Here is a 23,958-nt window from a genome sequence, read left to right on the forward strand (position 1 = left end):
GGTGTTGGGAACCGTTTATTGCGCGCGGGCCTGGCCAGCCGCCGCCTGCGGAGCCCGGCGGGGCTGGCCGGCACCGGGACCGCGGCCGCCAGGGGCCCTGCCGGTGACGGGAGCCGCGGGGGTGGCCGTGAGGGGCCCCTCAGGCGCCTGCTCGCCCGAGGGTGGCCGGTGCCGTGTCTGTGACAGCGGTGCCGAGGTACCGTCCGGTGCGCGGGTCCGTCCCGGCGGGCGGTGAGGCGGCAGCGGCTCAGCAGTCCCAGCCCCCCGCACCAGGCGGGGGGTCAGCAGGCCGGGCCGGCCTGGCCCGCAGTCAGGGCTCCTCGTCGGTCATGTCCCGGATGCTGCCCAGCAGCGCCGTGAAGGTGGGGCGCTCCTCGGCCTTCTGCCGTGAGAGAGGGGACACCCTGCTGCAGCCTGCCAGCCACCCCCGGGGGGCCGCAGAGCCGTGTCCGCCCCCCCAGGGCAGCTGGGAGCCATCACCGAGGGTGAGAGCAGCTTACCTCGTGCCAGCAGCTGTACATGATGGCGTAGACCCGCTCGGAGGCCTGCTGCGGCCGGTAGAGCCGCAGGCCTTGGATGACGTGCTCTGTTGTCTCGCTGTTGTTGAACCTCTCGTAAGGCATCTTTCCCAGAGAGTAAACTTCCCACATCAGAACGCCTGTTAGAGGAAAGGGCAAGGACAGGTCGTGGCCGGGGAGCATCTGTGCCTGAAGGTGGTTTGCAGAGATCACAGTGGTTGCGGCACCCTCTTCCCAACATCCAAGTCATTAATGCCACGCTCTTACCAAAAGCCCAGACGTCAGACTTGCTGCTGAACTTGCTGTACAGAAGCACTTCAGGGGGTGACCACCGCACTGGAAACTTTGACCCCATGGAGCTTGTATACTCGTCATCTAGAACATACCTGCAGCGGATAAATGGATCATGGTGCCTGTCTCAGATTTCACATTTCACTCCTCCATGCAACCCATCAAGCCCAAAAGGAACCAACAGCTCTCAGACTGACCAGAGGTTGCACTCCACGTGGGTTTCAACAGGCAGAAATGTCCCTTTGCAAACAAGTATATGGTAGTCAAAAGGGATAGGGTGACACACAGGAGCACAGCAAAAAGGGGATGCAAGAGAAAGCTGCAGCCAGGATACTAGAGGTGGGGGAAAGAAGCAAAGAGCGGGGCAAAAGGGACAAAGAGAAGTAAGAAAGGGATGGTGGAAAGTGGAGGGGCAGAAGGTTCAGCCAGATAGATAAAGCAGAAAGACAGGAGAGGACAAAGGAAAAACAGAGCAAGAGGATGGTGGGGAGAAAGACTAAAGCACAGAAGAGACTGGAGGAGATGGGGGATTGAGACAGGAAGGTGACACAGATATATCTACCAGACCTGGAAAGGCCAAAATCTGATACTTTCACAATTCCTTGGTCATTCACCAAACAGTTGCGAGCAGCCTGTGGATGGAGAGATGGAGGCAGTCACTCCTACCTGCTCCTGCCTCTCCCATCCCCCTGTACCACCTGGAACTTCACCTCCCCCACACCCACTTAACACTCCCTCACATCTCCTACAGGTTCACCTGGACTGGGGCAAGCTACAAAGTCCTCAGCAAAGCTAGCAAGAGAGGCCTCCAGGCACCCTGTTTATCTATGGAGGGGAGACTTCCCTGGCCGGATTTTGCCTGAACAAAGCAGCACCAGAAGGAGATCAGGTATGGCACCTAGCAGGACTGCAAGCTGGCAATGCCAGCGCAAGGCCTGACAGACTGCAGGCTCAGCTTTTCATGGGGGTCAGGAGGTCCCTTTTCATGTCTGAGCCTGCGATTCTGCCTGTGCTGCCTAACGCAAACTCTGCCCTAGCCACAAATGTCTTTCCCATCCCCCATAAAACTACCTAGTCCTGTCCTTTCTGCAATCTCTGCTAACTCACTGCAGAGCAGTGACTTCAGCGCATCCCACCCATGCTCGGGTGGGCCGTGAAGCTTAGAGGGAAGTTCTCCAGAAAAGGCTGCAGAACGGCCTCTCATGTTGATGAATATGCTGGACCCTGCCTAGGACATGCTGTGGCTGTCGCTGAGCTGGAGATGTGTCCTTCAGCCACAGCCCTACCAGGTCTCGGTGCAGGAACTGCTTGGATTCCAGGTACTCCATAGCTTCACAGACGTCCTTGCACATTTCCAGCAATTCAGCGGGCTGGAACCGCCGCCGAGTTTCCCGCAGGAAGTTCAGGAGGCAGCCGTTGGCCATGTACTCAGTGATGATGAAGATGGGACGCTGCTTGGTGCAGACCCCATAGAGCTGCACCAGCTTCTCATGAGACAGGTTCCTGTGTTGGGCATAAGAAGGGCAATTCTGAGCATCTAGAAGGCCAAGCAGCAAAAGAAGCATGTGTGAAGAAAGAGAGTTTGTGAAGGGAAGGTGCTCCTTGCCCAGCTGACGGTGGAAAAGCTCACTGGGGAATGAACACAAAGACAGTAATTTCTTGGATGCATTTTACAGAGTGTGAGGCTGCCTGGTACTGTCCCTCCACACCATAGCAGTGCAGCCGTTCTGGCAAGGCACACCCAGCACTGACTTGCAGGCTGCTCACCACTTACATCATGACTTTGGCTTCGTTGATAAACTCATCCTCTGACATGGAACCCTCCCTGATCATCTTGATAGCAACGTTGTACTGGCCTCTCCATTTCCCGTACTTCACCACACCAAATTGCCCTGTCCCCAGTTCCTTCAGGAAGGTCAGATCCTTGGGGTCAATCTCCCACGACCCTAGGACAGAGAGTGCAAGTGTAACGTGGGTGCAGGTGACCCCCCTGCAGGCTGCTCCCAGTCATCTCATCTAGCAAGCCCAAGAAGAGCTCATGAGCATGCGCTGCCTGAAAAACCATCCCCAAAAATCCAGGGAATCCAAGAGCTGTTCCCCCAGAGGGTGGGGAGCAAAGTAGCTTGTGGCGTCTCTTGGTCAGTACTGTCACCAGAGGGCCAGTGAGTGCTGGGGAGTGATTCCTGGGAAGGCTGCGAGCCCTGCTGCCATGGACCGTGAGGACCCCACCCCTGGAAGGTTACTGCTGGTAGAGACAGGCCCTTAAACCAGGGAACTCTGAGGTAGCCCAGACCAGCTTACCGTAGCCGAGGCCAGCTGTGGAAGGAGCACTTTTCTGGTGTTGAGACACGGGGTACTTCAGTCTGGATATGAGCCCTGAAACACAAAAAGGTAGATTGCCATGCCACGCTTACAGGTCACATTCCAGCAGGAACACAAGCTTCCTGCCTTCAGTGCAGGAAGGTGAGGATACTGTCATATCAGTAAAAACACTGCTGGCCTCACTCCGCCCCCCAGACACTGACCAGCAGAGTTGTGCTGATGGTATGTGATGAGCTCCGGGATGGTGTTGAACAGGTGCTTTTCTGCCAGGTAATACTGATTCTGGGGGGTGCAGCATACAACATAATGGCGGATCATGCCTTGGGGGTCTCTGCAGAGACATTACGTGGGGTCAGCAGCATGGGAAGGGCAGGCAGAGGGTGAGGGGTGCCTGGAGGGGCCCTCTGAGGTAGGAACAAGCTGTTCTTAAGACCCACTTACACAGAGGACTTGGCATAGACGGAGACAGTGTATTTCCCTGTCTTGCTGGTAGAGTCTCGGACAATGAAGCCCCCTTCCTTACCCTAAAACAGAAAGAGGAGAGGGGCTGGTGTGGTTGTGGGGAGGCATGACTGTAACAGACAAGACTTAAAGTGAGTGAAGGTCACAGTATGGCCAGAGAGGGTGCAATAAGTCAGAGGAATCCTACTTCCAGTCCCTGCCTGGGGGACCACCTCCTGAGTGCCAGTCAGGAGGAGGTCACGCTGGGGTAGAGATGGTTCCTGGGGCTGCTGGGGCAACACTTCCCCCCCAGAACAAGCCAGGGTTGGTCCCATGCTGCACACAACGTGACAGCAGCACACAGAGGGATGGTGTATAGAAAGGACCCAGCCTTGGGAGTCAACACTTACCTCCTGTTTCAACAGTTGCTCTGCTTGGCTCCGAGTTATATTCTTTGAGTACCACCTGGAACAGGGACACAGTTATCAGGGAGATCACCGCAGCCACCACTGCCCCCAGCCTGGTCTGACCCTGGCCCAGCCAGGACAGGCGGTGCAGGGCAGGGATGGCTGTCAGGGGGCTGTGTAGGAGGGAGAGCCACCCAGCCAGGCTGGGCTCACAGGCTGCGTAGGTTAACAACTGAATGTAAAAAGTCTCCAACTAAGTGCAACATGCCACATCCCTGCACCTTCCCGTACTCACTCAAAGATCTCCAGGGAATTGCTGGTTTCAGTGACATAGTTGCTGGGGATGTATCCTTCCTTCCTGCAGGAGAAAAGGGGATGGTCACACACTGATGGAGGAAGCCAAGGGGAAAGCAGGTTCCTGCCCCAGGAGGCTGAGTAGAAACGGGCTCAAAAACCTTGGCGCAAACCCATCGGGGTTCACGCTTGGGGAAGGCTGATACCACAGTCTGCTTCAGTCTCCCTCACCCTCCTCATGTGCCACCCCAGGCAGTAGCCCACAGAGAGGCAGCCTGTCTGAACCCCCGAGACGCTGGTGTGTTTGCCCACCAGTGCCTTGGCACCCAGAGAGGGCACCGTCGGCGGGGTGGGTGCCGCAGGCAGTGGGAGTTCTTACCCGTTCTTGTCACGAGCTTTCCACCAGGGCAGGTGGGTTTCCTCCAGGATGAAGTACTCCTCACCCTTCTGCAGCTGCAGGTCCTGCGCGTTCATTGGCAGGTAGTTGTAGAGGGCCACTACCTTCTTCATGTCGCCTGTGGTGCTGGTGGCCGGCTCAGGAGGCAGGGGCTTCATCACCATCTTCCCCAGAGCGAGGGAGAGCACGGGACACGGTGACGCTGGCAGACACGCTGTTCCCCAGGCCAGACCCTCCCCAGGCCTGGCAGGGCAGTGGGCTCAGGCCAGGTCAGCACAGTGTTCATCTCAGCTCCCACATGTATCTCCAACAGACCAATCACACCCCCCCCAGTGCTTTTTATTGCAACATTTCCTCCTTGGAGATCTGTCCTCACAAAAGGTTTCTTTCAAACTTTTGGCTTAACCCGTGGCTCCTCTACCCTACTATCAGACCTTCTCTATCCTCCCAGCTCCCCCTGGGGAACCTCAGGGGTGAGATCATTTGACTTTTCTCCAGGCTTTTGGGCTCCATCCTCTGGTTCAAGCTCCTGCTCCCTTAGGGCACCATCTTCACAGCCCTCTCCAGAGCAGAGCCCTGGGCTGTACATCTCAGAGAAATGCCCTGTCAGTCACTGAACATGTTGTGTTGGCTTTCCCCAGGTAGACCTCTGCTTAAACACCTTGGAGCAAACCCACAAGCTGATGCTGGCCCCTACCTGGTCCTCTTCAGGAGTGGGGGGAAGAGGTTTCTTTGTCTTGCGATGTGACCGCCCAACTTTTAAACCTTCAGAACACAAAAGGGACTAAGGTGAAAAGAGATCCCTGGTGTCATTCCGCAGTAGTCCCCTGGGGCTGGGGACAGGGCAAGGAGAGGGTGCCCGGTGTCTTACTGCCATTCCTGCTCTCCAGGATCTGGCAGCCCATGGCATTCTTGGCTGTCTGGGAGCAGCACAGGTACTGGCCGTCAATCCAGAAGCAGGGGTGATACTTCTGTACCAGGTCACTGTTGTACCGGATCACTGTGGCAGAGGAGGGGAGATGCGCGTGACCCAGGGGTGTGGCCCCAGCCCACTGTGGAATGGTCTCTGCTCCCTGAATGCAGATGATCAGCCCCATTGAACCGTTTCATCCTCTGCTGTGCTACCGACACACAGGGCCAGATGTGGCCCTGCTGCTCAGGTTTCCCTCAGCTCTCAGCTCATCGCTCGTGTTTCGGTGCTGCGGCTACGCAAACCCTGTGCCACAAAACCCCTAGCTCAGGGAGGGCTAGGGATGTCCCCTCAGATTTGATCAAAGCTCTTCAGAAGCTCCACAAAGGGACACAAGCATGCTTGGAAGGCCAAATCCTGCTGTGATTGCCCCTCCCGCCAGCCGAAAATTCAGCATCCCCTGGGCTGCTGACAGTTTGCAGTTCTTTTGATCCCTTTTTATCACAGAAGTGGGGTGGAAGGCCAGTGCTGTGCCTGGCATGTCAATGGAGAGAGCAGGGCACTGCCACAACCCCCTGCCTGCTCAGAGACTTCCCTTGCTGGGAGACCACTTCCTTGCTGGGCAGGCACTGACGAGCTTACTCATACTTCTCCTCAGGCTGGAGGGACAACTGCATGTGCCTGAACACCATGGCAGCAGAGTGCTGGGCACAGCAGCTCTGCGGGGTGCAAGAGCCCCCTCTCTTGTGGAGCAGGATGAGGCCGTCCCGGCAGCAAGAGGCCAGCATTTTCTCTCCCCTTTTTCCCTGCGGATTTTACACTGGCTTCAGCTGCTGCAGCAACCCCCCTCCCATAGCAGGGAAGTGGGGAGGAGGCTGGCTGCTTGTCAGGGCAGAGCAGCAGGGCTCTCGTGAAATAACCGACTTCCCCGTTATCAGCCTGCTCTGCTTCCGCCTCACTCAGGCAAACTTCCCTGTGTCAGTTTGAGCAGCTAATCTCACCCGCACCCGCACAAAGCCACAGAAAGATACACATGCACCAAGAGACACATACAGGCAGCTCCAGCAGATTTTGGCCGACTGCAGGCACCGGACCCCTCTGCGCAGTGCTGCTGCAACACGCTCCCAGCTCGAGGCGGCAGCTCCCATGCAGCTGAGTCTGAGCCCGGCAGCACTGAGCGAGGCTTGGGGTGGGTCAGGAGAGACACTCCCTAGGTTCCAGCAGGCTTTTTATCCACCTTTCCTAAAGCACTGGCAGCCCTGCCCTTGCCTTGCATGCCATGTGTGCTATTTCCTCTTGCCCTCTGTAACTTTGAGCCTGCTTGAGCCAACTTGGAACAGGCTTGTGAGAGTGCAAGAAGCCTCATCTGAGGTGGCTGCAGTGCTGCAGAAGTCAGAGGGTGACAGAGACCTCCCCCAGTCAGGCGCAGCTGGTGTCAGCTCAGGATGCATGTGGGGGCAAGGCCTTACGAGTGTGCTCCTCAGGGGAGAAGTTTCTGATCAGCGCTCGCTCTTCCATAAACATGAGATAATATAACCACGAGATAGCGAGTCCCCAGAAACTCGGTGCTGTGGGTTGTGCCACACACACAGCTCATTGCTTGTGTTTGCTTTCCGAGGGAGCCACAGAGCCCCCAAACTCACCGCTCTTCAGCTGATGGATCCAGCGTTTGCGCAACTCCTCCGTCGGGGAGAAGACGTAGAGGGGCCCTTCATCGTATACCACCTGCAGGACCACATGCCTCAGCGCCCCAGCTGGGGGTCTCCCGGGGAGGACAGGGGGGAGTAGAGGGTTGTGGCCACCCCAAGCAGCCAGCACAGAGCACAAGCTGTTGCCAGTGTGTGCCCGCCCCGCACGGTGCTCGCGGGACCGTGACGGAGAGGTTATAAATAAGCCCCCTCCCCCGAGACTTTCCACTTCCTTCTGTGACTTTCAGTGCACGGGGGAGGGCGGGGGGGCCGTGCTGGATACCAGCAGGGGCAGGCAGCTGGGCTGGGGTCTGAGTGGGCAGCTGGCAGACAGTGTCTCTCCAGCATCAGCCAAGGGATGAGACAGAGCTCAGAAGCAGGTTTTCATCTAAGCATCCCCCTTAAATAGAGCTGCCCAATTCCCCGGGGCTGGCAGAGGCTCACCTGCCAGCCTCACACAGCGCAGACAGCAGCAGGGTGTCCCCAAACAGCTGAATGACACCTGGCACTGGGGAAGCGATGCTGTGTTTGGCCCCAGGTCCCTCTGGTGTCCTCCCCCCAGCACCCTGGAGCTGCAAAGGGGTTGCAGTGAGGACTCACCTGGAAGGGGTAGGGGAACCGTTCGATGATTGAGATCTGCTCCATGTTGTTGTAATCGTCTCCTTTCCTCTGGAAGAGAGAGGCAGAGATGGACGCTGGCATCCTGCTGCTCAGCTGCTGGCATCTCCCCTGGCACCCACAGCCTTTGGTGTCCCCCTGCTCCCCCCGCCCTGCCTGCCCTGGTATGGTATGGGCTGCGGGTGCAGAGCCCCCCAGGGCAGCAGGGCTGTCCCCATTCCCACCACCGCAGGGCAGGGGAGCCCCCTGCTTCCCCAGTGAGGGGCAGGGGGACACAAGTGGGGACCCTGGGACCTTCCTCACCGGGACCTGCCGCTCGGGGGGAGGGTTGTTTTCAGGCACCACTGTCTCCACACAGGTGATCTTCTCGATGTCCACTGAGCCCTTCTTACTGCCCCGGCGCTGCAAGAGACGGGGTCGGTTCGAATGATCGCCAAGGGAGGAGACCTGGGGAGACTCAAGCCAACCACCGTCCCCGTCCAACCACCCCTTGGGCTGGGTGCTGGCAAGGGGCAACTAGTGACCCGTGGGCACAGCCATGTCACAGCCCTTACGGCCCTGGGGCTGCCAACTCACCCCCCGCTCAAAGTCATACTCGTAGTAGGACAGCTTGCTCTCCGTCAACAGGAACAGGCGCTTCTTGAAGTTGAGGGGAGATGTTTTCTTCTTCTGCTGTGAGCGCTTCAAGAAGATGCTCTCCAGGATGACACTGGCCATGTCAGCCCCTCCGGCCTCCTCCACGCTGTGCTCGGCGGGTTGCTGTGAGCAGGACAACACCGACACAGCACTTGTTCAGCTGAAAACTTGCCCACCACTGGACCTTGCTCAGGTGCACTCTCCCCCCTGCCCGAGGGGCAGCCAGAGGGTGCTGGAACCCCCACGGCGGGGGGCGGGAAATCAGCTGCAGAGGTGTGTGAGCAGGTCAGTGTGGGGTATTTGCAGTGCAACCTCTCCCTCTCCTGTCCCCTCTCTGACACCAGGCTGCAGACCAAGCCACCACCCAGGTGGATTTGGCTCCCACCAGGTGCTGGCTGGGCCCCCTCGGGTGTGCAGATGGACAGGCAGACGGCTGGAGAGGGAGGGAGCCGGGGAGGCTGTGAGCACTGTAGCCCTGGGGAGGAGCACAGAGCCCAAGCAGCAACACCCAGCAGGCTCCCTCCTCCCCTCCAACATCGTGTGTGTCTGTCTGTGTGGGCTGTTTCCTCCTGCCGCACCGCAGGCGCTTTGTGCCGGGGACGTGCCGACTTGGCAGTGTGCGAGGGATGGCCGCGGGAGGCCAGTCCCTAATAAGTGGTGGGTAGGTCCTGGCCCCGAATAGCCGCAGAGCCGTGCTGCCGAGAGCACGGCGTAGCCCTAAAACCTTCCATCCCCCTGCGTCCGTGGAGCCTGCAGGAGTGCAGGGATGATGCTCAACCCCTTTTCCTCCCCTGCGAGCAGCCCTCGAAGGGCTGTCTCCAGCCAGGACCCAGCGGGTAGCCCAGCCTTCCTCAGTGGAGCTCTCCTCTCGGGCCTCTCCAGGGGCGGTCTGGGCAGGAAAGGGCCCAGATGAGAGCCCCACATCCCACTGCTGCCCTGCCTTCGGGGGGCCGGCAATCCACCCTGGCCCGTCTGCCTCTTGGAGCAGCCCATCCATCTCTCCCTCTGCCGCTCCATGCTGCCCCCGAGCCCTGTGACACCCAGACGGTCCCAGCACCCCCAAGGGCTGTGCAGCTGGAGCTATGGGCTTCTCCTCCTCCCAGGGCTGGAACCACCACCTGCCCCAGCCTGGATGGTGTGGCGCCACTGCTGAACTGAGATCCCCTGGAGCACTCCTCCATGCCTTGTGATACAGCGGGGTGTGAGGGGATATGGAGGGGTTTGGGGGTGATTTGGGGGATATGGGGAAGTTTTGGAGTGATTTGGGGGTGATTTGGAGTGATATGGGAGGACTGGGGTAATATCGGGATAAAAGTGGTATTTTTGAATGATATGGGGAGGTTTTGAGGTGATTTTGGGGATATAGAGGAGGTTTTGGGGGTATAGTGGTTTTGGGGGTGATATGGGGGGGTTGGGGGGATATGGAGGGTTTTGGGGGTGATTTGGGGAAGTTTTGGAGTGATTGGGGGGGGATATGGCGATTTTGGGGTGATTTGGGAGGATATGGGGGGGATGGGTTGATACGGGGTCTGATTTAAGGGAATATGGGCTCCCCTGGAGCCACACCTACATGCCCTGCTCCTCCTTCACCTCCACCTTGTTCCCTTTTTTCTCCTGCAAACACAGCTTTGGAGACCAACCTGGGAGAAGCTGTTTCCCTCCCCTGCTGCCCACAGCCCTCCTCCTGCAGAGAAGGCTTAGAGGTGGGTCAGAGCCGGAGACACAGGTTGGCTCACTTGTGAGAGGGACTGGGTGGGCACCAACGAAGCTGGTCCCACCTGCTGTGCCTCTCTGCAGGGCATGCCAGCACGGGGGCAGGAGCAGGGGCATCCCCCCACCCGCTTGCAAAGCCCAGACTCTCCCAGCACAGATCCTGCTGCGGCAGCCTTGCCTCTGCCACTCTGCAGCAGCTAGAGCCAGAGAGGCTGGACACAAGCAGGGCTTCCCACTCCCAGGGTCCCCCCCTTCCCGCCCCTTGTGGCCCTCATGGCTCAGGCCTTTCCAGCTTGTTTGGCTGGTTTAATAATAAAATTTAAAAAAAAAAAAAAAAAAGGCAAGAAATTAATCATCAGAATCTTTTAGGAAAAACAGCAGCCTCTGCTGGCTGATCCAGGCCTGGGGAGGAGGCAACTGGGGTCCCTGCTGGGGACAGGGCAGGTGGCTGGAGTGGCCACTGACCCCAAATTGCTGGTGGGGTGGTGGGTGAGCCCAGAGTGACCCCAGAATCCCCCTGTAGCCCCATGCCTCAGTTTCCCAAGCTATATAATGTGGCTGCTGGTCCTGTGTCCCAGGAGCAGGAGGGCTCCCATTGTGTGTCCCCTCCCGCCAGACACAGGAGCTGAGCGGAGTGGCCTGGGCTCCAGCCCATCCTGACTGCAGTGCCAGGTCCCCAGAAGCTTTACCTTGAATCGCAGCAGCTGTGTCACTGCCACCAGCGCCGGGCAGATGGGACACGTCTTCACTGTGTCCTCTGGGATGGTGCCGCCAGAGAGGAAAGGATGATGAGCATCTCAGAGGGCTGTTCTGCCCCAGCATGGCACAGCCACCCGGTCCCCAGCACAGCCCCCAGCATGGCATAGCCTCCCTCTCCCTGGCACTGCCACCATCCTTCATCCATCCCGGTCTGTCCTTTGGGGTGGTGGGTGCCCCGCGGGACTCACCTCCACAGCCAGCCATCGCTGCCCCGCTGCGACAGCAGAGCTGGCGAGTGGGTGGAAGCATGTCCTGTGTGTGTCCCCTCAGCTAATGTGACTTCCTGCCACTGTCACACCTCAGCCAAGCGTGCTCTGACACCACCGCCAGGCCCAGCACACACCACTAGCCCTTTGCCACCGGATGCTGTACCCCACCATGGTCCTGGGGCTCCCTGGCCCCTGGCCCTGGTGTCCTGCTAAGGAGCCGAGCCTGCCCGCCGCTGCTGGCTAACGGGGGCTGGCGGGAGCTGTGGCATGCTCAGGGCAAGTGGGAAGGACGACAGGGTGTCTGGGGATGACAAACTCCCCATGTCTGGGGATGACAAACTCCCCAGCCCCTGTGTTTCAGGTGCAGCCTGGAGGGTGACAAAAATGAAGGGTGGGAGGCACAGAGAAGAGAATCTCCCACATGGGAGAGACTCAGGAACAAAGAGAGAGCTGCCCCACAGCAGCGCCCACTGCAAAAAGCACAAGCAAGGAACGGTCAAAGGCGCGGTCAGCACCCTGACACCCTGGTCGTCCCTGGGGTCCCTGGCACCCACATACCACCCTGATCCCGTGCAGCCCCAGAGTCCCTGGCACCCCCACACCACCCCACCGCCCTGCTCTGCTGCACCCCCACGGCACTGAGGCCCCACAGCAGCTGTCTCACCACCAGTCAGATGTGACCTGCTCAGAGCTGGCCAGGCTGCAGGACAAGGCTGAGACTTTCCCAGCTCGGCTCACGCGCAGCCCGGCAGCATGTGGCCTGCGCCCGGGATGGCTTTCCCGCCACCAGCAGGCACCACGGGCCCCGGCACCACCGTGGAGGCGAGCAGAGGTGTGAGGCCACAAGCAGGTGCCACACGGAGGCTCCGGCCTCCCACTGCCACGGCTGCCCCGCAGCGACGTTTACAGGCCGTGCTGGCACCTGGAGCACCGCCACCCTCGTGTTCCCCGCTGCGGCTCTCCCCGCAGCACACGGTGCTGGGACACGGCTCCCCTGGGCCCTCCGTGCCCCTGCGCACTCACCAAACCCTCTCGCCGCCGCTCCGGCCGGGCAGGCTCCCGCTGCACCCGCCGCTCCGCGCCCGCTCAGAGCGGCCCAGCCCGGCGGGTCGGGGGTGGCTGTGGCAGCAGGGAGGCACGGTGGGTCGGACACACAGGGAGGAAGGACGGGGCCGGCCAACCCCACCCTTTCGGTTCCCCTTTTTTTGGTTTCTGACTCAAAAGCAGCAGCTGTGTTTCCTTCTGGAGACAGTCAGGCCTCCGCCATGGGGCTGTCGGGGTTCCGGCTGCAGCCTGGGCCTGCCCCGCACAAGGGGGACGGGGGGCCTGGACGCGGTACCGTGGCTGTGGGAGCAGGACGCGGGCCCGGAGTGCGGGGCCGGGGCTGGGGTGCGGGCTGTGGGGCGGCTGGGGGCAGCGCCATGTTCCCGCGGGCTGCCCGCCCCTGCTCCCCCCGCCCCACACCCTGCGCGCCCCGCACCCCCTCCCCCCTTGTCAACCCGTGGCCACCTGCGCCCCCCGCGCCCTGCGCCCCGCTCTTGGGCAGCCCCCGCCGGTACCGCCGCTGCCCCCGGCCCGGGGCCGCCGCCCTGCTCTCCTCCCACCCGCAGGGGGCGCTGCAGCCTCCTCTCCATGGTCTGTCGCTCCCATCTGCTTCCGCTTCCGCGGTGTCCCTTCTCTTCGGGCGGCAGCCGACGAGATGGTGAGTGCTGGCCGCCGCGGGTCTGCCTCCATCTGCCGCCATCCACCCCGGCGGCGTCGCCCTCCGCCCTCCCGCGGCGCCGGGTGCTGCGGTGGGCGCTTGGCCGGCGGCTAGGCCGGGGCGGCGCGGCGAGGCCCGGGCTGGCGGCGCAGGGGCTGGCGGCGCAGGGCCTGCCCGAGAGCGGCCCCGGAGCGCCGCATTTTTCTGGCTCCCTCCGCCGCCCCTGCGTGTGCTGACCGGCTTCTCCCTGCTCCTCCAGGTGAACGTCCCGAAAACTCGGCGGACCTACTGCAAGAAATGCGGCAAGCACCAGCCGCACAAAGTCACCCAGTACAAGAAGGGCAAGGACTCCCTGTACGCCCAAGGTGAGGCCGGGTGCACGCCGGGCAGCGGCCCGGGGAGAGCTGCGCGGGGCCCGGGCGGTCGTGCTCCGCCCCACGGTGATGGCTGTGGGCCGAGCACGTGGCCGTGGGAGAAGGGGGGCGTTTTCTGCTGGGTTGTACAGCTGCAGCCCCCCAGGTCTGCTGGGGTTGGTAAGAGTGCCTGCTGTGCTTGGGGCGCGTCTGGAGTTGTTGCCTAAACAGAGGCGTTTCTTCTCGTAGGAAAAAGACGCTACGATAGGAAGCAGAGTGGCTATGGGGGCCAGACAAAGCCCATCTTCCGTAAGAAGGTGAGTGCTGCTCCTGGACATGCAGATTGGCAATCCGTACGCCCAGCTGATGAGGGACACTTCAGCCTCCTGCAGCCTTGGGGCAGTCCTGTGCTCAAGCTGTGGCATGGCGGCTCTGTGGTGGTGGTGCTGCTGTCTGGGGAGTGTAAGCTCCCCATCCACATGTGCTCATCTTCCTTGCTGCCCCACCTCATGTAGGTGCTCCTTTTTTTGCAGGAGTGACATAGCATGTGTTCGCAGAGCAGGTTCTGCAGGGAGCCTCGATTCTGTGATCACAGTTGATCCTTTTAGTGAAAAGAGTGTTTTCCTCATTGCTTGCTGCAGATGAAGAGTATGGCGAAGGGAGGGGGAGCCTGCTGCTTGCTCTCTTTATGTTCTTGAAGTGTCAGTAGTTTATCACTGAAACGTTTTGCTGGGTTTGTGAGGCTCTGCACAGTGAGGCTGTCTTCACCAACAAAGGTATGGTAGAAGCGAAATGTGTGCAACTCTTGGGGGGTACTGCAGAACATGACATCATTTTTTTGCAGTCTGCTGTCTCTGGGGAAATCCATATTGCTGAGCCAGGAAACAAGAGCTGCTGCATTAGGCCTTTACAGTCTCAAAGCAGCAGTGGAAGGGCAGCAGTGCATTCTGTTACAGATGAGTTGCAGAAACCTGCTGCTGTCACCCTTGCTCTTCAGTGCAGGTACCAGGGACAGTAGTCGTGCAACATGTTTTCCTTCTGTGTCTCTATCTCCTGCCAAATAGTTGGGACAGGGGGAAATCTGGTATTTACAGCAGGGAAGGAAAACCCAGTGGGCCGATTTATTATAGTTTTTGTGTGAACTGTTTAGTTTGGCTTATGGAATTACTTGGGTCCTTACTGGAAAGCCCTGGTGTTCCGCTGGAGACATTCAGGAAGCCTTCCAGCAAGAACAAAAAAAATGAGAGCAGTTTTTCAAGTTGACTTTCTGCCAGGAAGTGAAGAGACCTTGCAGAAAATGTTTCTGCAAGTGGGGTGCCTGAAGCAGCTGTACTGCTCTTGCAGTTTGGCACCTGTATGTTGCCATCCCATTTCTGTTTCTTCGTAGTCAGCATTATATGGGTGATTAGCCGAGGCTTATGACAGGTAGTTACAGCTCTGTACAGCTGTGTGGCCTTGCAGCTTGGGATTCTTCCCTCGGTAGTCTTGGGTTTCATCTAACTTCTCAGTAGTTGTGGGCCTGCGTTAAGCACGTTGTGTCGCTGCTCTTCTGGGGAAGGTTTGACAAGTCATGTTGCTTTCAGGTGTTTCTCCTGCCCAGCTTTCTGCTGAACTTCTCTTGAGCACTGTCGGTTTGTTCTCCCCCACTGCAGAAGTGCCTGTTCCTTGGTGTGTTCACTGGCACAGACTTTCTTCCAGCATGGCTGATCTCTGCCGGGGACCATCCCTGACCCACTGAATGCTTTTGCCACTGTCCTTTATTGGGAAGGTACAGATTCACTAAGATGCTTAAGGTGCCTTCTTGTTTTTAATAAATGGAGCCTGTGTTGGGAGTATTTTTATTTACAGTTTTGAGAACAAGCTGCTGAATCCTCAGGAGTGTAGATAGCAAGTTTTTTCTGAAAGCAGCAGTTTGTCTGCTTGCAGACACTTTGTTCATTTATGTGCTCTGTTCCTCGCTTCCCAGGCTAAGACCACGAAGAAGATTGTGCTGAGGCTGGAGTGCGTGGAGCCCAACTGCAGGTCCAAGAGGATGCTGGCAATTAAGAGGTGCAAGCACTTTGAACTGGGAGGAGACAAGAAGAGAAAGGTAGGTTTCTGTACTGTGAGTGGCTGAGAAAGCGTGGTGACATTCAGTGGTGGATAAACTTGCTCTGTTTCTTCCTTCTTACAGGGCCAGGTGATCCAGTTTTAAGCTCCATCTTGTCATTATGGACCACATTAAAGTATTTGGAATGATCAGTTGCTTGGTTTTATGTATCTTCCCTTGTTGGTGGGGTGGGACTTGCAAGTACATCAACCCAACAGGAAGGTGCTGCTTGCAAAGCTGCTTAGTGAGTGAACAGTTTGTAATCTGAAGGCTTTTGAAAAAACCCTGCTGATGGCTGGGATCTCCTTACTGTGTTACCAAGAGGTGGTTTAGAATACGTAGAGCGTGAGGCTCTGATGGATTTTTGCACAGTGGCCTCTCTGCCTGCGCGTTGTGCTGCTGCTTTTCTCCAGGCTTGTTTATGAGCTGTGGTAGAAGGTGGCCTTCAAAAGGACCTCCTCTAAACTTCTGCAGTTTGTTTCATTTAAAACCGTTTATGTCTCCATTATAGCAGTTCCATTTCAGGAATGCTATGGTAAATTTGAATTGTTGGTAGATGAAGTAGTGATTGGAGGAAAGAAAAAAAAGGCTGAATGGGCCTCTTTCCCTCTCCAAGCCCTCATCTGGGAGGAGGGGCAGGTAAGATTCCTTGCACCTCGCCCAGAGTAACCCCCCCAGAGCAGCCCCTGCGCTCGGCTGTGCCCCTTGTTACAAACGGGGGCAGTTGTGCTGCCCGAAGGGGCAACGCATGCGCTGGAGCTGCTTGTGGGTTTGGGACCGGGGGCTTCCAGATGAAGTGTCCCTGCACCGTCAGGCAGTGGCTCCGTGCTGGGGCACGTTGGGGACCCGTGTGCTGTGGCTGTGTGTCACGGTAGCTCGGAGATGAGGGACAGCCTCCTGCCTGTGGCTCCTGCAGCGCTGTGGTGTTACACGCAGCGACGGTGTGCTGGGACTCGGCTGCCTGCCTCCTGTCTCTGACTGCTGTTGGCACCCCTCAGAATTTCCTCAAAAAAGCTGAAGCACAGCACTAAGTTTCAGGTGTGACTTAATGTGGTACCTGACATGGACAGGATCACCCCTCGAGGCAGCGCTGTGCCCCTGGGAGCCCGGAGACCACTGCCAGGGGGTGCTGGGAACGTGATGCAGAGCACTCTCTTAAGAGTAACTTGTAGTGAAAACAAGAGCTGGAGGATGGAGAAATCCTTCTTCACAGGGACAGAGAGCACTCAGTTACTGAACAGTAATGGAACATGTGCTTCTGTTTATTCTGTACTGGCTGGTGTGATTAGCATTTTCAAACTCCTGCTGCTTAAGCTGTTAGCAGCACTGGCCTCAGCCTCTGCTGTGAGATGGACTGTATGGCTACACTATCAGCTTTACCTAGCGCTGTTTGGAGTAATTGTGACAGATTTTGCAAGAACTTAGTGACTGGAACAAACTGGCCTGTTTTCTAAAATCTGATTTAATCTCAGAGACCATGCTGTACAGTGAAACTAAGAAAAAGCTTAGCCTTTTTAAGGGACATTTTAATCAAAGTGTTTAATCACAGAAATAAGAACAAATCAAGATATCTTGATTGTGTAGTAGTCAGAAGAGAATGTACTTGGACGTGATGGTTGTGTGTTTAAGTATCCATCTCCTGTTTTGGAAGGACCTGTGTTATTCAGCTGAAAGACTACTGCCAGCAGTACAGCAAGCACACAGGTATTTCTGGAAGGTGGCTCCCTGAGCAAGGGGGACCCCAGCGAAGGGTGGAGGGAATTGTCATCCAAAGAGAAGTGACAGCCAGGGGTGAGGGGAAGACTCCCGGGGTAAGGAGGAACCCTCAAAAGCTGAGGCCCAAGGCATGATAATCACATTTATATACTAAGCAGGCAGCTGTCAAGAAAGCGGTTGCTAACAAGTGCAGTGCTTTAGGCCAGCCCCTGAGTTTTCAGAAGGTAGACAATGTCCATGCTCTGAGGAGAGTGCTGTGTTTCTTCTGCAGGGGTAGGAGCAGCTTTTCTTGTTCTTGGACTGCATGCCCCAGCTGGGCAAAGCAAAAGCAAGGCAGTGTGTTTCCCCTATTGTCCCTGAAACGGTCACAAGTGTCAGATGCTGCATGTGTCCTTTGCATTTCTTTGGTTGGTAGTGGCACTGGGCACCAACAGGAGCTGCTGCCCTGCTGGGGCCTTACGGCCTCTTGGAGGAGAAGTTAGGTGAGATGCCAGAGAAAGGGTCAACAGAAGAGAAGCAGCACCCCTTTCTTTGTTACCTCTTGGTGATGGAGCGATGGGTATTTGTCAATGAAGGTTCAAAGTCCATGTAGAAGCACTTGAGTAGTGAAAGCCTGAGGAGAGAATGAAGGCACCCCACCTGGAGGAAGGAGACGGGCTTCTTGGGACAAGAAGTTTAGACAGTCTGAGGCTTACAGAAAGACTGTCTTTGTGCCTCCTATAGTGCCACTACTTTCAGCAGCACGGTGCCAGTTGGGTTCACCTCCACGCTCAGGGAAGAGACCCAGCTGTAAACCCCCCAGTCCCGGCTGGCTGGCAGGACCTCCTGCACGGTGCACGCTGGGTTGCAGGCCAGCCCGTTGCCGAGGAAGGTGAGGGGGAAGGTGAAGTTCTGGGGTCCCCCAATCTCCTGCTGGTTCAGCACTGCCACGGCGTAGGCTCGGCCAGACAGAGGCCGCTCCCACAGCTCAAAGTTCTTGTCCTGCCGAGGAGAAAATAAAACCAGAGTTTACATTAGGGGAGGCAGAGCTGGTGGTCCTCATGCTTGTCTGCTTAATCAGGCTTCAGGAACAAGCAGGCTTGCTGGGCCTCTGCTCCCAAACCCTCAACACTCCTCTGTAGCCCATGTGTTCCCAGTGTCCCCTAGGTGAGAGACTGGCTGCCTGTGACCCACGCTGCACCCTGGCCCAGTCCTGCTGTACCTTGGTGATTTGGTATCCCTGCTTGCCCAGCGGATCCTGGTTGATGGCGATCACCTCTTTGTTCTGGAGCAGCCACTTGGCCTCAGGACTAATGTGCCGCAGGTCGTTGGACATGAAGAGGGGAGCTGCCATCACAGCCCACATTGCCATCTGAGTCACTGCCTGGTCCCAGCTCAGCCCAAAGTTTCCGATCACCAGCTGTGACAAGAAAACAAAAATGCCCCGTTGTGCTCCCTGCTGAGGAGAAACTGGGCCACCAACCCAAGCACTGGTAAATGACAGGATGCTGAGGGTGGGACCCCTAGTCGGGGACTAGTTAGGCTGAGCACTGGGAGCAGGACCAGCTGGTTGGGAAAGGCAAGGCATGACTAGTGTAGCAATTTAGGATGAACTACTGGTGGAGCTAAAGAAGAATCCTTAACTGGGTAGGCAGCACTGAAGAATCTGCTTTTGGATACAGCTATTCCTTCCTTGCAATGCTGGCATCCAGCCTGGCCCCCAGGGTTTTTTCCCTCTGGTGGGAGATCAGCGGTTCCGAGACTGTCTCCCACTGCCATGCCTGTGTTCAGAGCTGGCACTGCTTGCAGGCTGCGTTACAGAGAGTTCCCTGGCACTGTCTGTAGCTGTAGTTTCTTTCCTTTTCCAGCCAGGGATCCTCTCATCAAGTTCTTGATCCTAGGACCCTGTTAGAGCCCTTCCCCTCAATGTTTCCCTCCCTTCCCATCCTTCTGAGCCTACAGCTGACAGAAGGATTTTTTTGCTGGTGCTGCAAGGGAGGTGGGCATTGCTCTACTTGCCATGTCAGGATCATTCCAGCCCCCTGGCCCAGCTATCTTCACAATGCTGTCCTGGTGAAGTGCTGTCCAGTCCAAGATACTCTTGATGCTGCTCCAGGAATCATAGACATCAAAAAAGTTCCTCCAGTGATTGCAGTAGTGTTTGATCTCCGTGTAATTGGGCTGCCAAAACAATGAATGTGATTAGCCAGAGGGCTTGGCTGTACAAGAAGAGGACTGTACACAAGGCTAGACTGGATGAGGCGTAGTTTGGGGGAGGACTATGGTAACACTTCCCACCACCAGCACTCTGCATGACCTAGTGCATGTTGATTCCCTAGGTCACCTTGTGCCCAGTAACTCCAGTCTGCCACGTTCCAGACAACACTATTGCTTCCCCTGGGAGAAGAGCTGTGGCCACCTAGCTCTGTTAGAGAATTCCTTTGAGTGCTATTTTACTGAAGGTGTGACAGGGTCAATGGGATTAAAGTGTGACATCCCATTAATTACTGCCATTTCTTGGGTTTACACCCTTCAGTGACTAATGCATTTAACTCCCAGGGGGAGGGAACGGCACCATCCTGTCATGGTGGCACGGGGGAGGCCAGTTTTGGGTGCAGAGCAACATGCTGGTTACGGAGCCTGGCTGACAGAAATCTGTCAGCAAACAATATGGAGAATTCCTATTAAATAGGCTGTCCTAAAATCTCTCTCCTGGTCCCTAGAGGTGACTGTAAGGCTGAGTTTGCAGCACTCCGTGTCCTGGAGGAGTAACACCAAACTATCTGCTAGCTGTGTATCTGCATTGCCAACAGTTTGTTGCTTGGCTACCTGGAAACAGAAAGCAGATGGATGCTGCTGTGTTCTCTGGTATGCTCCAGGTGGGCTGTGCCTTCGTGCTGCAGGACCCTATTGAATGCTTTTCAGCAGAGTAATGACTCACCTCAGGTATACTTCAAGGCTCTAGAGGAAAAAGTGGTTTTCTTTCACCTTAGAGTCTTGTTCTCTGTCAGACCAGAGAGCAGAAAGTTTCTTGGGTGGCTGTTTTGCAGTCCTAATGCTTTTCTGTTCTTTCTACTTTCAGCCCCACAACAAGCCTTAAGAAACATTCCTTACCTGCTGTACAGGCCTCAAGTAGAAAGGCCACTCACAGGAGTACACAATGCTCCTCCCAGTGTTGTTCAGGGCCAGAGACATGCGCCTGTAACCTAGGGGAAGAGGGCAGACAGAGGTTACACAAGCTCCTTGGTCAAACAGAGGAACTAATCCAGTGTCACAGGTTCAGGTTTCAGTTCCACTCTTGCAAAATTGAGGCTGAACACATTATCATGGCTAAAACAACACAGGGAAGACAGAGGAGCTTAGTCTGCAGCCAATCTCCTGCCTCCCAAAGACAGGTTGAGCTTCTTCACAGCTTTGTTACAGGTCATGGGCAGGCTTATCACTCCCGAGACTGCTGATCTCTTTGTACATACAGTCATGGGACAAGGCTGCAGTCTTGCTGTATGGTATTTTTGCCTCTAGGTATCTGGGAAATACAAGTTGGTAGCTATCAAGCTGCTGGGTACAGCTTTGCTGAGTAATGTTACAGGAGTACGTTCTTAGGAGGCATTTGCACCATATGGACTGAGCAGGAATGCAAAAGCACTACTTTTTTCCCATCATTGTCCCCAGACAGCTATGTTAAGTCCCTTTTCATCAGCAGACAGGGAACTAAAAGTTTGCTGTCCTGCCTGGAACTGCTTCAATACAAGTATCTGGGTTACATGTATGATCCAAGAAGAGCTTTCAGCTCAGCTGTGACAGCTGGCATATGCCCCACCAGCTGGCTTCAAGAGGATTGTCCCTTGGGCAGGTTCTCCCTGCCAGGCAGAACCAGGAGCATGTACAGGATTCCTGCTGCCAAACACTGTGGTGCTGACTGTGCCAGCAAGCAGTGGAAGCCCAGTCAAGAGAAAACCACCTTCTGAGCTGCATCGTTCTGTCCACAGATCTGCTCCTGCGACACTGGGATTTGCTTGTGCTTGCAGAGTCTGTAGCCAAGCTCCCTTGGCACGGTGAGCTGCTGACTTGCCAGCCTGCATGCAAATAACTTCTGAACTGGGATTTACACTGGCATGCTTTAAAACCCCAGTAGGATTGTTATGCCAGAATTCCCTTCATTTTTTTTTTCTTAAAAGCCTTGATAACTGCCCCTTTTACAGCTGACACAAGCTGTTCTAGCTTCAAGCTGATCCACATTGATATGGCCTCCCAAAGGGATTATGGGTTAAGTGTGTGAAACACTTTGAGTTCTCCAATAAAGGCACTGCAGAAGGGCAAAGCCTCTGCTGCATTAAGAGCTGAGGCAGCAGTCTGCACAGAGAGCCCCCGGAGTACACAGTCAGTGTTTCCATGCTCAGCATGATGTGGTCTCTGGTGTGAGAAAGCTGCTTTTTCAAGCTGTGCACACCACTGAAAGCTCCAGGAAGCTGAACAGGTAAAAAACACTTGAGCCAGCAACACTCACTACCTTGGGAACAGAGTCTCATACCTGCTTTTGTAAGCAAATCCCTTAAATGAATGCGCTCAGGGAAAAGCAACTCCCCGGAGCCCACCCTGGGCCTAGAATTGCTGCTGCCGGCAGAACAGTCCCACTCCATGGGCTTCCAGCCCACGCCTACCTTCTGCCAGCAGCTCCAGCGTGTCAGAGTTGCAGCCATCAAACTTCAGCAGGTCCACACCCCATGAGGCAAATGTTTGCGCATCCAGGTCATAGTGGTTGTAACTGCCAGGGAAGCCAGCGCACGTCTTGTTCCCAACATCGCTGTAGATTCCCAGCTTCAGCCCCCTGGAGTGGACCTGTGCTTGCAGGCAGAAAGAGAACAGGGGATGGGGCAGCTGCGAGGCAGGAGACAGTGGAGCTGGGGCGTGGAGGGAAGCAAAACCCCACGCTGGCAGGCAGGGCCTTAGCTCAGCAGCTGCGCGGCCATTCCCCACCCGGCCTTCCCTCACCTCCCCTGCTCCCAGCACGGCTGCAGGTCGGGTTGCTGGCCGCTGTCACTGCCCGCGCTGCGGCAGGTGGCACTCACATAGTCGGCCAGCTTGCGGATCCCGCTGGGGAACCGTTTTGGGTCAGCCTGGAGCCTGCCGTGTTCATCACGCGTCGGGGCCATCCAGCAGTCGTCAATGCAGACAAACTCGTAGCCCGCATCCCTCCAGCCCTCGGCAGCCATCACGTCGGCCATCTCCACGAAGAGCTGCTCGCTGAGCACGGGGAGGCAGCACCACCAGGAAAGAAAGCGGAGAACGTGGCAACCCGATTTCTAGCAACAACATGACAACCGTGCCGCCCGGCCCCGGTACGGGGGCGATCCTGGCGCTCCGCCCTGCCATGGGGAAGGCGCACCGGGTGCCAGGGCCGCAAAACACCGCGCCGGGCCGTCTGTCCCCAACCCGGACACCCCCAGGGCCGGTGCCTGGGGCTCCCCTGGGGCCGGTGTCCCCCAGCCCATCCCCGAAGGCGGGCCCGGGCCCCGGGGCACCCCCGCCCGCCACCGGCAGTACCTGACGCAGCGGCGCGGGTCGGTGGCGCAGTCGGTGGCGCAGAGGAAGCGCTCCCAATGCAGCCAGCCCATCGGCGGCGTCCGCGCCAGCCCGTTGTCCAGTGCTGCCGCCGCCGCCAGCGCCGCCGCCGCCAGGGCCCAGCGCAGCACCCGCCGCGCCGCCGCCATGCTCCCCGCCGCGCCGCCGCGGCAACGGACTGTCCGGCCGGCCAATCGCCGCGCCGCGCCCGCCACATCTCTGCCAATCCCGAGGAGCGGGGCGCGCCGCGGCCCGCCCACTCGCCGGGCGGTCACGTGAGCGAGCGGTCACGTGAGCGGGGCGGCAGGGCCCGTGGCGGCGGAGGCGGCGCCCGGGGCTCGCTGGGGCCGGTCTGACCGGGGCCTTTCCTCGGCGGCTGCACCGGAGCCGCCGTGAGGGGCTGGGGGGCCTCGGCCGGGGGCAGCCTCCGCCCGGGCGGGCTTGGGGCTGCGGGTTTGTGCGTGCTCCGTGGGGCCAGCGCGGGCCGTGTGAGCACGGGGCCCTGAGGAAAGGGGCTCCCCACGGGCCTGGGGCTTGGTTCTGGCTCTGGGCTTCAGCCCAGCTCACAACCTGTGAGCAGCTCCCGAGTGAGCTCCCCAGAGCCCCGCCCTCCCCCGTTCCCTTCCCTCCTCTCTCCCCACTACTCTCTTAACCCACCTGGGTTCTTTGGCCCCTCTGAGACACACCGCTGGGTTCATCTTCCTTGCTTTGCCTTTTACCATGAGCACTGCTGCTTCTTGGCTGTGGCAGCTTGTCCAACCTCAGTGGCAGGGCGGGGGTTTGGCGTTACAGCGTTTCTTCAGGCAGCACCTTGCAGCCTGCCTGTCCTGCCAGCGTGTGGGGTGTTCAGAGCACAGGGCTCCTGGGTGCCTCAGCTGTGCTGAGGAGCTGGCAGGGTCTCTGTGGTGAGCTCAGGGTGTTTTATGGTACTGTAGGTTGGGAGGTGAGGAAGGGAAATGGGGTCTCTGCAGAGCCTGGCTCCCCTCTTGCAGGGATCCAAGGATCAGAGTGAAGCCCAGAGCCCCACCCAGCGCTGGCAAGAGGCTGGTACAGAGCCTGGAGCGCGGGCAGGCTGTTCGCAGCTGCTCTGCCTGCTTGTGGGGATCCCTGGGGGGCTGGATCCAGCGTGTCTCTGCCTGGGGTGCCTGTGCCCATCCAGATCTTTGCACTCAGTGATTCTCTTTTCAAAACAAGTTCAGCCACAAGAATAAGTCATAGTTACTGGGCATAGCCCTCTTTGCACCAGTAAAACCAGCTTGGCTGAGTGTTGAGACAAAAACCTCTGGGAGTGGGCAATGCTGGTGTCAGCATGACCCAGAGAGCTGTAAGGGGCACCTGCATCCCAGTCGGTGTC

The 23,958-nt window shown here is 57.6% G+C and overlaps 3 protein-coding genes across 5 annotated transcripts; 1 reads left to right on the plus strand and 2 right to left on the minus strand.

Moving 5' to 3' along the window:
• Positions 1-18: 18 nt before the first annotated feature.
• Positions 19-12,609, minus strand: BTK (Bruton tyrosine kinase). 3 transcript variants are annotated; one of them, XM_074914867.1, is made up of 20 exons: positions 12,227-12,609; positions 10,925-10,992; positions 8,463-8,645; positions 8,190-8,288; positions 7,869-7,937; positions 7,224-7,305; positions 5,542-5,670; positions 5,368-5,435; positions 4,653-4,834; positions 4,275-4,337; positions 3,983-4,037; positions 3,573-3,655; positions 3,335-3,462; positions 3,111-3,185; positions 2,584-2,755; positions 2,096-2,312; positions 1,377-1,441; positions 786-904; positions 501-658; positions 19-382 (listed from the first exon to the last, which is right to left on the minus strand). In XM_074914867.1, exons 3-20 carry the CDS (start codon positions 8,601-8,603, stop codon positions 311-313), a joined length of 1,977 nt encoding a protein of 658 aa, XP_074770968.1. In that variant the 5' UTR covers positions 8,604-8,645; positions 10,925-10,992; positions 12,227-12,609; the 3' UTR covers positions 19-310. The 3 variants fall into 3 exon arrangements, with proteins under 3 accessions (XP_074770968.1, XP_074770969.1, XP_074770970.1); XM_074914868.1 differs by having other exon boundaries at positions 8,463-8,787; XM_074914869.1 differs by lacking the exons at positions 2,584-2,755; positions 3,335-3,462.
• Positions 12,610-12,779: 170 nt separating this feature from the next.
• RPL36A (ribosomal protein L36a) lies at positions 12,780-15,499 on the plus strand. Its single transcript, XM_074915059.1, has 5 exons — positions 12,780-12,905; positions 13,165-13,270; positions 13,508-13,575; positions 15,225-15,347; positions 15,432-15,499. The coding sequence occupies exons 1-5, from the start codon at positions 12,903-12,905 to the stop codon at positions 15,450-15,452; spliced, it is 321 nt and encodes a 106-aa protein (XP_074771160.1). The 5' UTR covers positions 12,780-12,902; the 3' UTR covers positions 15,453-15,499.
• Positions 15,500-16,810: 1,311 nt separating this feature from the next.
• GLA (galactosidase alpha) lies at positions 16,811-22,763 on the minus strand. The gene is made up of 7 exons (XM_074914906.1): positions 22,587-22,763; positions 22,112-22,286; positions 21,704-21,881; positions 20,157-20,248; positions 19,062-19,223; positions 18,265-18,462; positions 16,811-18,044 (listed from the first exon to the last, which is right to left on the minus strand). The coding sequence occupies exons 1-7, from the start codon at positions 22,751-22,753 to the stop codon at positions 17,781-17,783; spliced, it is 1,236 nt and encodes a 411-aa protein (XP_074771007.1). The 5' UTR covers positions 22,754-22,763; the 3' UTR covers positions 16,811-17,780.
• Between the last annotated feature and the right edge of the window lie 1,195 nt (positions 22,764-23,958).

The sequence above is a fragment of the Athene noctua genome, chromosome 11, assembly GCF_965140245.1.
Source record: "Athene noctua chromosome 11, bAthNoc1.hap1.1, whole genome shotgun sequence".
Taxonomy (NCBI): domain Eukaryota; kingdom Metazoa; phylum Chordata; class Aves; order Strigiformes; family Strigidae; genus Athene; species Athene noctua.

Bases quoted from the DNA above. Each gene is read 5' to 3' on its own strand.
- RPL36A (XM_074915059.1), top strand. The intron at 13,271-13,507 runs GTGAGGCCGGGT...TTCTTCTCGTAG, and splicing joins GGACTCCCTGTACGCCCAAG to GAAAAAGACGCTACGATAGG. The intron at 13,576-15,224 runs GTGAGTGCTGCT...CTCGCTTCCCAG, and splicing joins AGCCCATCTTCCGTAAGAAG to GCTAAGACCACGAAGAAGAT.
- GLA (XM_074914906.1), bottom strand. From the start codon at position 22,753: ATGGCGGCGGCGCGGCGGGTGCTGCGCTGGGCCCTGGCGGCGGCGGCG. The intron at 21,882-22,111 runs GTGAGTGCCACC...CTGCAAGCACAG, and splicing joins TCCGCAAGCTGGCCGACTAT to GTCCACTCCAGGGGGCTGAA. The intron at 20,249-21,703 runs GTAGGCGTGGGC...CTCTTCCCCTAG, and splicing joins GCTGGAGCTGCTGGCAGAAG to GTTACAGGCGCATGTCTCTG.
- BTK (XM_074914867.1), bottom strand. From the start codon at position 8,603: ATGGCCAGTGTCATCCTGGAGAGCATCTTCTTGAAGCGCTCACAGCAG. The intron at 3,656-3,982 runs GTAAGTGTTGAC...TTTCTGTTTTAG, and splicing joins AGCAACTGTTGAAACAGGAG to GGTAAGGAAGGGGGCTTCAT. The intron at 1,442-2,095 runs GTAGGGCTGTGG...CTCCATCCACAG, and splicing joins AGTTCCTGCACCGAGACCTG to GCTGCTCGCAACTGTTTGGT.